A 12,107-nucleotide genomic window follows, 5' to 3' on the forward strand; every position below is an offset into this window, starting at 1 on the left:
CTGTCTTGATCCATGTCCCAAGTGGAGAAACATTCTATTAGCACTGGAGTTTGTCCTCCATGGACAATTCAAAAAGGGAGAAAGCATATGGTTTTCCTCCATATTATACTTCCAACCTAGAAGATTGAGCCACTTCCTTATTAAGTTTGAGTACATCCAAGTTGGTATATAAATTACTTTGGACTTTATGAATTTTTATATGTTGGGGGGTGAAGTTGGTGCTTGGGCTTCTGGGGTACATTTTTCCATGGAAAGGGAGAGTAAGGCAAAGGGACACTGAAAGTGGAAAAAACAGAGGAAGGGAAAGTCCAAAAAGGGAAGTGGCTGAGGATCATTTGGGCTGGGCAAGAAGGGATGGGACATAGGCCAGAGCCTGGGACACTCACAAAACCCGCCTTATCAGCAGGGGGAGGCTCCGTGAAAGCCCTCAGCTCCTCCTCGGTGATGCGCTCGATTTCATCTGGGGAAATCCCCGAGTAGAGCACAGCATCCTTGATGAAGATGCTTACGGCCCGGAGCATGAAGGATACGAAGAGGTGCATGTGAATGTAGTTCCGGGTACAATGTAGCCTTCTGGAGGGGGCACAAGGAACAGGGAGTCTGGTTAGCAGATGCTTACAGTGATCTACAAGTCATAGGAAATGCTGATCCCTTTCCTGCTCTTTCCTGTTCTATTATTCTGCTCAAGTCTTTGATGAGCTCAGGGAAGGACAAACTATTTCTGTAAACATAATAATAAAAAGAATAGCTCCCATGTCTCTCAAGATTTAATATTTATATCTTTTTTAATCTTCATCAATTCTGTGACATTGTTGTAGAAAAAGCATTGTCCCTAATTTAAAGCTGAGTTTTAAGAAATCCAACTAGTTGTTTTTAGCCTCAAAGTTAAGGTTGGTTGACTTGGAAGAGAAAGTACAATGGCTGGAAGACCAGAGGAGCATAGTATTAGACAGGAAGAGACTTTAGAGGTCATGTAGTCTAATTCCATTATTTTATATATGGGGAAATTGAGGTCCAAAGAAATGATCAGCATACATTCAAACAAGGAGTAAGTAGCAGAACAGGGAATCAAAGTTAATTCTCTATCTGGTGTGCTTTGCACTTTGTTCAACTCTCCAGGTTATCAGAAAGGCTTCCTTGAAAAAAATATAGAAGTAAGACTTACATGTTAAACAAATCAAGAAAATGGGTCTGAAGAAGCAAAAGGGAATTCTGAGCTGTCAAGAAGTTGGAAAGTGGAAGGATGTTACCCAAAGAAGATAGTGGAAGGACCACTGAACACTTGGAGTTAAGGAAGCTTTGTCTTCCTGGAGAGGAAGGAGTAAGTCTGTCTGAGAATAACTTCAAGGAGTAGTGCTATATTTTGGATCTATAGGTTTTATCAGCAGAGAGAATATCTAGTTAGGGATGAGAAGGACAATTGAGTAATGATGAGAAAGAAATTGTTGACTTCCTGCTCAGGGCTATCAAGACAGCTCTTAGTTGAACTGACACAAGCAATAATGAGGTCTGTTGTTCTTCCTAGGATAGGTACTCATAACAAAATGGAAAGGTAATCAAGATTTGTCAGACCTAATGGCTGCTACATGCTTCTTCTGCTGCTTTCTGTGGAGACAAATGATTCTGTCAGAAGGAACCTAGAAGAAAGTGTTACTGAGGGTTATGAAGTACTGAGCAAGAAATGGAAGATCTTAAAACAGGGTGTTATTTTTATTACTACTATCAGTAAACAGTCAACAAGAATTTATTGTTTATTGTATTCCAGGCAATGTCAACTGAAGGCAGGTATTCAGAAGAGAAATGTAGATTGGGGAAATGAACAAGTGATTAAAAAGATGGTGTCTGAAAATGGGATTTGGATTTCTGGACCACATCTTTAGATATGAGAATAATTGGCTCTTGGCCAAGGATTGTTGGCACTTAATGAAAGCTAGTAAACACACACACACACACACACACACACACACACACACACACACACACACACAAAACAACAAACAAACAAACAAACAACAACAACACCCCCCCCATCCAAGGTTTTGCAAATCTAATCCAATTGGAAAAGAAGGAGAGATGGGAACATGTATATCCATCAATGAAGAAATGATAGAATAGCTATGACATGAAAAGAAGAAAAAGCAATGGGGACATTTATTAATTCACAAAGGACAAAACCTCCCAAAGAAAATAACAATAAAACCCATGGCTTCAGATGGATATATCCAAATGCATCAAGTATGTGCCAGGCATCATACTAAGTACTGGGAATAAAAATACAAAAAAAATGAGATAGTTGAGTGAATTAGAGATTCCAAGAGAAAAAATTTCAAATTACGGGTGACCCCTGAGACTTGGCCTAGGCAAAAGGAATAAAATAGAAAAGAAGAGGGGTGGGGTAAGATTGTATATTATGATTTATTCATATAAGGAAATCTAGGAAGCAGAAAGGACTAAATGGTAGAAAGTAGTAGTTCTTTGAAGATTAATGGAAAGAGGAATAGAAGTGATATTTTTGTGGTATTGTGCAATAGAACACATGAACAGAAGGAAGAAATGGATGATGTATTCAGAAAGAGATGATATACTAATGATGATAAGAGTTCAACTGTTTAGAGCTCTCTCCTCTCTGTCCATTGCTGTCCATCTCTCTCTCTCTCTCTCTCTCTCTCTCTCTCTCTCTCTCTCTCTCTCTCTCTCTCTCTCTCTCCCTCCCTCCCTCCCTCCCTCCCTCCCCTGTGTATCACTCTGTTTGCCTGTTTCTCTCTCTCTCTCTTTGCTAAAAGGAAAACAATGAATGTACCCTTGGCTTACTTTAGAATTAACCTCATCTTTCCAAAGGTTGAGGAAGTAACAAAAGGAATCTAATTCTCACTAACAAAGGAGAAGTTGCTAAAGTAAAAATGAAGGAAATCTGGGGGCAGTGGGGAAGAATATAATGATTCCATTTTAGAAGTCATGGTAGAAGAGAGGAAAATAGCATTGCAGAATGGATTGGAGAGAGGGGAAACGAAGCAGAAAAGCTGGTTAAATTAATTTTAAAAATTAAGTTCATGAGTGGAAGGGTGGAAGCAACTTAGAATGCTATGCCTAGACTATTATTCATACTACTATGAAAAAAGTCTTGAGGGTTTTAGTGGTCTACAAGTTAAACAGGAATGGATAGCTCAGTAAAACAGTCAGAAAAACTAGTGTGCTCTTAGGCTGTGTTAAAAGACATTGTGCACAAATTGATGAAGATATGTTCACTTTTAAGGAAGTACACTAGTAAGCTTTGAAACATCTAGAAGTGGGCTATCAGGATGGTGAAGGATCTCAAGGCAAAGGCCTTTTCTCTCCCTATTTCAGAGATCTATATTCCATTTCAGTCCCTCATCACCTTTTGCTTGGGACTATTAAAATACTCTTCTAGTTGGATTCCTTACTTCAAGTTTTTTCCTACCTTCAACCCACTCTTCATTTGGCTGCAATTCAGACTATATGGCTCCCCCTTCCTCCCCATTCAATAAACTCCTGCTGTTGCTTAGAATCTCTAGGACCAAATATAAATTCCTCTACTTTTTGTGGGCATTTAAACATCTTCACACCTTCCAAATGCTCTTTGGATTTTGCTATTTTGCATATGTATCATCTCTGTGTCTTTACACTGACCAGCTATCCCCTAAGCTTAGAAAGTAACACCTCTTGATTTGCTCTTGGAAGTCTTTTTTTTTAAAATATATTTTTAAAATTAATTTTATAATTATAACATTTTTTTTTACAACATTATCCCTTGCACTCCCTTCTGTTCCTAATTTTCCCCTACTTCCCTCCACCCCCTCCCCTAGATGGCAGGCATTCCCATACATATTAAATATGTTATAGTATATCCTAGGTACAATATATATGTGCAGAACCGAATTTTGTTGTTGTTGTTGTTGTTGTTGCAAAGGAAGAATTGGATTCGGAAGGTAAAAAATAACTTGGGGAGAAAAACAAAAAAAAAATGCTAACAGTTTACACTCATTTCCTAGTGTTCCTTTTCTGGGTGTAGCTGATGCTGTCCATCATTGATCAGTTGGAATTGGATCAGCTCTTCTCTATGTTGAAGATATCCACTTCCATCAGAATACATCCTCATACAGTATCGTTGTTGAAGTGTATAATGATCTCCTAGTTCTGCTCATTTCACTCAGCATCACTTGATGTAAGTCTTTCCAAGCCTCTCTGTATTCCTCCTGCTGGTCATTTCTTACAGAACAATAATGTTCCATAACATTCATATACCATAATTTACCCAATCATTCTCCAATTGATGGACATCCATTCATTTTCCAGTTTCTAGCCACTATGAAAAGAGCTGCCACAAACATTTTGGCACATATAGGTCCCTTTCCGCTCTTTAGTATTTCCTTGGACTCTTGGAAGTCTTTATTTCCTTCAAGCTTTAGGTCAAACAATATTCTCAAGAGGTCTTTTTTACTTTTCCCAGTTCCTAGGGAAGATTACCTTATATCTGTTTTGGGTTAATTTTGCGTATCCTTATTTAATGTGTACATTGTCTACTAGATGGCAACAAGATCCTTGAAGGCAGCAACTGTTTCACTTCTGTCTTTGTATCATTCCCAGTGCCTGGCACACAATAATAATGGCTTGTTGATTGATTTTGACTATTGGTTAGGTACCTTTCTACAGAAGCATCTCCTCGGCATATAGGTCAAGCCAACCAGATAAAAAGAAATATTAATCTACTGAGGGAAATGATGGCTAACATTCCAGAATAAATTTTAAAAAAACGCACCGGTTCTGGACCATCTGCATATTGTAGAGATAGCAGAAAGGATGCTGCACAATCTATCTTACTTGCCTTCCAGTAAACTTCCATCTAAGTCCCTGCCCTTATGCCTCATCGAGTCCAGCATTATTTAAAGCTATTGGCATCAGATTGATGAAGTTGACATAAAGTCCTGAGCTGCCGAAGTTGGGCCAGTGGGCCACAAGCATGGCTAATTCCTACCAGTTTGGAAAGGCTTCAAGGACAAGTCTGGGGATGAAGTGTGAATCTGTCATCCAAGGACCAGTTTAGTTAAATTTAGGAAGGGCAATCACCACAGGAAAAGATTTATTTTGGTCATAGGAAGTGAATAATTGTCTAATGAGATGTGTCTAATGAGATGTACTCTTTGATGCACTGAATTGGCCTCCTAGTCCTGAGAGACCCTCCGTCTCTCAGCCCTGGGCATTTTCTTTGGCTGTTCCCCAGGCTTGGCAGGCTCTCCCTCCTCCACCCTGACTACTGACCTCTTTTAAGTTACAACTAGTATTCCATTTTTTGCTGGAAACTTTATTCAGTCTCTCTTAATTCCAGTGTTTTCCCTCTATTGATTATTTCTTATTTATCCTATATTTAGCTCACTTTGTATGTATTTGTTTGCCTACTGTCTCCTCCATTAGATTGTAAGCTCATTGAGGGCAAGAACTGTCTTTTGTCTCTTTTTGTATCCCTAGCACTTAGCATGATGAATAAACACTTAATAAATGTGCTTTGACTGATTGATTGGGAGGTATATTATGGATTCATAGGATTATTGGAATTGAAAGAGGCCTTAGAGTTTATCTGGACTTGGAGAGAGGAAGAGAGGAAGACCCAGATTTCCCTCCCACCTTGGATTACTAGCTGTGTGTCAATCTCTCTGTGATTCAATTTCCCCTTCTATGAAATGAGGAGGTTGGATTAGATTGCCTCTAAGGTCAGGACTTAGTCTATGATCCAATGAACCCCTATCATTTTGTAGTTGAAAAAGCTGAGGTCTAGTGAGTATAGTTGACATGCTCAAGGACCTTCAGGGAATGACAGAACTGAGATTCAAGCCAAGGACCTCTGTTTCTCAATCCAGTGCTCTTTTCTCCACGCCACATTGTGTTGGCAAAGGAAAAGACTATCCTGATGAAATCCTAGATCTTTGGAAATATTGTGGTATTCAAGTAATTCTATTAATAACAATGATAATAATAGTAACAACTGGAATTTATAAAGCACTTTAATAACAAAGCACTTAATATTCATTATGTAGATAAATTCATGGGTCTAAATGTACAAACCACATTCAGCAGAGAAAACAATGGACTTGAATTAGAATTCAGTTGAGTTTTACATTCTTTCCCTTTTCTGAATTTTCATCTCTTTATGGTATCCCACTGGTCTTTTCATCCCCAAATGTCTCAAATTGAGATTCTTATAGGATCACAGGATCAGAATGTCAGAACTAGAAAGGACTGAATTGAATTGTGTATTATATGTAAAAGATCCACTTCTTTGCCATACTGATGTTCCTTCCTCTCTAATTCTCCTCCCTCCCTCCTTCCTTCCCTCTTTTTTTCTTTCTTTTTTTCTTTCCTTCCTTTTCTTTCTCTTTCTTTCTTTCTTTCTTTCTTTCTTTCTTTCTTTCTTTCTTTCTTTCTTTCTTTCTTTCTTTCTTTCTTTCTTTCTTTCTTTCTTTCTTTCTTTCTTTCTTTCTTTCTTTCTTTCCTTCCTTCCTTCCTTCCTTCATTTCTTCTCTCCTTCCCTCCTTCCCTTCCTTCCTTCCTTCCTTCCTTCCTTCCTTCCTTCCTTCCTTCCTTCCTTCCTTCCTTCCTTCCTTCCTTCCTTCCTTCCTTCCTTCCCTCACTCTTTCCCTCCCTCTCTTTCTTCCCTTTTTTGAAGGTAGAGAGAATTGACGGCTATTGCAGGCCTGATTCTGACCAATAAGAGGAAATTTATTGCCAAAAAAGAAATTATGAGACCCTCAGGAAGAAATGATCTCTCCATTTGAGAGTCTGTGATAGATGCAAGGAAAACCAGGCCTATTCTGATGAAAACCTAACATTTTTGAAGTACAGTTTTCAGAGATCAGAGAAAGGGTTAGAATGCCAGGGCCCAAAATTCTACAAAGCAAATCTACCTTATGGACAAGGAAAGCTCTGAAGAATGCCCATAAATGCAGAATCTCCATTTGATGATTTGTCTACAACCTATTGAGAACTGATGGTGATGGGATTGTGATTTCTTAACGGGCACTATACATATTTCCTAGGCATTTTTCATAGTCATGCTCTCAGGATGTGCCCCATAATACTCCCTACTTTGGGTTCCTAGCAAGTTTCTTTGTGTCACCATTCAGTTGGGTTCTAGGCATCTAGGGAGTGGGAAATGGGGAGCTCTCATATCTCAGTAGCTAAGGTTTTAGGAGCTTACCTAAAATAACCCAGGATCAGCACAGCCACGGTGAGGGAGCCCAGAGAGATGGAGTAGCCCACAGTATAAATCATTCCAAGGCGATCGAAGACTTCCTGAAGGCCAAACAAAAAAGAATCAGTAGGAAGAAGATCATCAGGGGCTCTGCCAATCCATATTTAGGGTCCCTCTAGGGAAACTGCTGCTACCATATCAGGATCAGCACTAAGGAAGGAAAGAAAGAATCTCATCCTCAGAGAACATTTTGGCTAAGGAGGGGAGGCATAAATTCTGCTCTCAAGAGGCCTCTTGTCCAAAGGAAGGGGCGAGGGACCAGACACAGAGATTGTAGACATATAATAGTATATTTATATTCTATACACATATAAGTATATATGTATATATATATATTAAATTTTAAAATATATATATATACATACATATATATATATATATATATATATATATATATATATATATATATATATATATATATATATATACAGAAAGAGAGAGAGAGAGAGAGAGAGAGAGAGAGAGAGAGAGAGAGAGAGAGAGAGAGAGAGAGAGTATATATGTATATGTATGTGAAATTATCCTTAACAGGAAGGTGATGGGGGTTAAGGTGTAGTCTGGATACATAATGTCTTGGGGAGATGAGAGGCAGGGGGGATTAATCAGGAAAGACTTCATGGAGGAGGAGAATTTTGAACAGGGCTTTTGTTTTATGCTTATTTCCTCTCAGACAAGACTCCCTGAAGGCCACTGAGATCTCTGGTATTTCCCCCTTTAAGAGCCAAAGACCAACTCCTTATCAAGGTGAGAGCCAGAGCTTGGGGGTTATCCTTATTCCCTAGTTCAGTTGCCCCCTCAGAGGCTGGCCAGATGCCCAGAGCTGAAGAGGAGGTGGCTGATGTCACCAGGCAGGGATCCCAATGATTCGTCTTGATCTCAGGTTCTGGACCACATATGAGCCAGGGCTCTCCCCACCTCCCTGCCCAGTGGTAGCTAAGCAGGCCTTCCTGGAAATCTCACCACTGGCAGACCAGTGCCAACACAAGGGGATGGGAAAGAGGGAATGGGAGTCTGGCCAGGTTGTACTGGGGCACTGATGAAAAATGGAGTCTATAAACCAGAATGTAGAAGGGGCAGATAGGGTAACCCAACTCAGCACAGGACTTCCATAGGTAATTTCTTGGCTTAGTGTCCTTGATCTGGGGATGGGGAAGACCTTGGATCCCCTCTGATGGGGGAGAGAGAAAGAGAGATAGACAGAAACAGCTTTGTCTGAGATTTGCTCCCATGCTTGGAAGTCATGACCCTGCCCCTCTGATCTTTCAGCTCAGATGCTGGCTCTTTCTAGAAACGTTCCTCATACAGGTCCCCCAGCCTCCAGTCCATCCTGCATCCCCCAGCCTCACCCTTGCTGGAGGTAATCTGGCCTCCATCCCCCCTCCTGGGTTTTGCTGGGACTTTTTGTCTTCACTTATCTCAGCCTCCCTTCTAATAGGACTTTTTGTTTTGCTTTGGAGTATGTGTGTGTGTGAGATCCTTCTTGCCCCCCCCCCCCATCTCTTTCCCCTCAGAGCAGAATCTGTATCATATTGATCTTTTATATCTCCAGCCCCAGTCAGAGCATAGCCACATGATAAATGTTTCCTGAACTGGCTTGAAGTACACTTTAACATGGAAAGAGACTGGACAGGGAGAGAGAAATTGGGAGCCACACAGAGACAGTAGCAGAGACAGAAAAAGGCAGAAAATGAGAGAGACGAGATGGATGAAGAGACAAGGAGGGACAGAGCCAAGGAGACAGAGAGAGAGCGAGTCAGGAAAGGGAGAGACACACAACAGAAACAGAGATTGGGCCCAGATAAGCCAGGAGAGCATTGAGTTTGAAAGGGGGAAGGTACGGGATGGAGGGGGAGGGAGGGGCCAAAGGGCTGGCAAGGAAGAACAGGGGAGGTGGGGCAGGCCAGGGCCACGCCAGCGGCTGGTAGCTGTGTGATGCTCATTAAGGACGACACAGCCCCAATGCTGAGCGGAGGGAAAACCAAGCTGTTGTTGTTGGCCCGCTGCCCTACCCCAAGCCCTCGGAAATAAATCAGAGGCAGGAGGCCCAGCCCCGCCTGCTAGCCTGGCCACCGGGGCCTTCCCGTCAGGGCGAGAAGGGGGGGGGGGGCGAAGCCCAGCCACAGACTGGGAGGAGAGGAATGAGTCTGCTGTCCTGGTCCCCGAAGTAGGCCGGGGAGGCCCCGTATCCCCCTCTTCCCTGCTTATTCCATTTCAGCCACTTTTCCCTGGCCCCTCCACAAGGGACATGAAAATCCCCATTGTGTGTTTCTTGGCAGGCAATGGAGCTCTGCAGACTGGGGCATCAAGGGGTGTCAGATGTGACGGGTTGAAGTAGGCTCCCCTACCCCTCTCCCATGAGGACAGGTGTGGATTATATTGGCTAGTTATCACCTTGGAAATCCCCTAGAGCAGTCTTCCTTCCTACATCTGGCACTTATAGGGGGGGGGGGTCCAATCTCAGTTCTGATGTTTACTAGTTCTATGATCCTGGCTTGGCTGATTAACCTCTCCTCCGTGAGTCAGGAATATTGATACTTTTACTCCTTGTTTCACAAGAACTGCTGTAAGGAAGACACTATAAATCTGAAAGTGCTGAAGGACAGAAAGAGAGGGAGGAAAGACAAGGCTGCTCTGTATGTGAATATATATTTCCCTTCCCAAAGTAAAAACAATTATTAATTTAATAATAATTTTATTCCTCTTGCTGAACAAAAGAACAGGGAGCTATGGCAAGAGCTAAAATGGATTGAAGTTAGACACCAAGAAGAATCTTCATATGCTTTTTGGGGAATATTGTGTATTTTAACTATCTGTATTTGTGTCTTATCCTCCTACTAGATTGCAAGCTCCATGAAAGCAAAGATGTTTTTACCTAAACTTTCTATCTCCCTCAGTACCTAGAACAATGTCAGGCCTTAATGGTTATAGAAGATTTGTTTAGGCACAGAGGTAAATGAAGGGGGCAGTGTTCATGATGATGGTGAATTCACCAATTTCTGGAAGAGGTGGAAGAATAAAGACATCTGACTCTGCTTCCTAGCTCTGTCCCCTCCAGGTTCACAAGTATGCCATGTCATGGTCATGATGGGAAAATAGAGAAATGGATAAGATGGCCACTTGTCAGCCCAGAGAAGGAAAAGTGGGAGGAATAAGGCAGGTTCTTAGGGCCAGCTCATGGGCTCTTTCTGGGGGATAGTGCCAGGCTCAGAAAGGAAGTTGGAGCTCTGAAAACTATCATCTCCCAGGAGTAGATGGGTAGCACATCATTTCTTTTTTTGATGCAGAGGGATAGAATTTATTCTTCCCTTTCCCACAATTTCTATGTCATCTCACTTTGACCTCTGCTTTATTCTGCTGGGGAGAAGAAAGGGAGGAGCAGAGCAGCCCCTTGGTTTTCTAGGCAAACGAAAATGTCTTCAAATGTCTCCTTTAGCAAATACTCTGATCTTTTGTAGGTAGGGCTAGAAATAACTTTGAGAGGGATTTTGGGGAGATGGGCAGAGGTGGATAAGGAATTAGAACTAGGTGTCTGGGATACTTTAAGCCTCTAAATAGCCTCTCACTTGATTGTCTCCAACTTTTATTAAGCTCATTCCCCTTCTAAGAACCTCTAATAACTTCCCATAGAAGGATAGATCCCCCATCCTTTAGTCCAGCATTTCAAGCCTTCTATATCCTGGCCCCAATCCTCCCATCCATCTTTTTCTCTTTTCTCTGTTTCCCTTTACTTCAACTCAGCTGCTGCTCTCTTTACTTGTACCAAGAGTAGATCAAACTAATTTCTTTCACTGTACTTTTAATTCCCCCCTTTCCAAAGGGTCCCTTCCAGCCTTGATGTTCAATAAGTCCCCTTCTTACTCTGACAGGTTCCAAGGACCCTCTCAGCTCTGACATTTTGGAATTTGTTTAGCTTTCTTCAATAACTCTGATCCTCACTGAGCTCCCTCCTTCAAGTTCCTGTCACTTTTCCATTTAGAACTACAAAATTTTCCAGTAGTTCATATATTGTATTATGTGTTTAACATGCATGCATTCTACACTGTAAGTTCTTTGAGGGCATGTTTCCTCTTTAGATTAAGGGCTCCATTAGGGCAGTCTTAAGTGTCTCCTTCAGACTAGAGTCTCTGAGATCAAGAACTATTTCTCTTCACTCTGTGAGGGGAGACTGAACTGTCCATTCTTGATTCTGGATCTTAAGTGACCTTTGGGAAACTTAGTTCATAGTTGGCGAGGAACAGAGGAATAAGACATGGTTGTCAGAACCCTGTAGAACACTATGGGGAAGGGTCAGTAAATGATTGGGGAATCTCTCAAATTCAGGGCTAAGTTCCCTACTGGGCAAAGAGGGAAAATGCCATAATCTTAGGCCAGAGTTTAGGGCAGGGGATGAAATTATAAACACGTACCCGTTCCCGGGTCTCGTTGGTCAGAAACTTGACACACTCGCTGTAATTCGCCCATGTCCGGTTGTTCCCAGGCACCAGCTCCCAGCTGCCATTGCTGTCACAGCGCCGATAGGCTCGGCCTGGCCAAGGAAGGGAGAAGGGACAGGAGGCCCTGTGGGTGAGGGGTTGGGCCAACAGGCAGCTCGAACTATTCCTCCCCATTCCTGGGGAATATTCTTCCACCAGAAAGACTTCCCATACTGGCACTGCCTCCTCAGCTCCCCACTCTCCCCTCCTTGGTGAGACACGAAAGAGGAATTCCAGAAACTGCCTCAGTTATGGGGACAGGTAATCTGGGGAGTAGTGGGAAGGACAACAAGGAAAGGTTGAAGGAGAGTTAAGATGAGAGAGGAGAGAGGGAAGAGAACAAGGGAGGCAGCAGATGAAATGAAGAGAGA

At 42.0% G+C, this 12,107-nt stretch overlaps 1 protein-coding gene across 3 annotated transcripts in view; it reads right to left on the reverse strand.

The window, feature by feature from the left end:
- Positions 1-12,107, reverse strand: part of PTH1R (parathyroid hormone 1 receptor) — a 71,287-nt gene that overhangs the window by 11,863 nt on the left and 47,317 nt on the right. For 2 of the 3 annotated variants that reach the window (XM_074283109.1, XM_074283110.1), the window contains exons 6-8: positions 11,671-11,789; positions 7,211-7,305; positions 387-573 (exon numbers count right to left, since the gene is read on the reverse strand). In XM_074283109.1, coding sequence (XP_074139210.1) covers positions 387-573; positions 7,211-7,305; positions 11,671-11,789 — 401 coding nt within the window. The remainder of the gene's footprint in view (positions 1-386; positions 574-7,210; positions 7,306-11,670; positions 11,790-12,107) is intronic. The other variant, XM_074283111.1, reaches the window with a different exon arrangement.

This window comes from Sminthopsis crassicaudata, chromosome 1, assembly GCF_048593235.1.
Source record: "Sminthopsis crassicaudata isolate SCR6 chromosome 1, ASM4859323v1, whole genome shotgun sequence".
Taxonomy (NCBI): domain Eukaryota; kingdom Metazoa; phylum Chordata; class Mammalia; order Dasyuromorphia; family Dasyuridae; genus Sminthopsis; species Sminthopsis crassicaudata.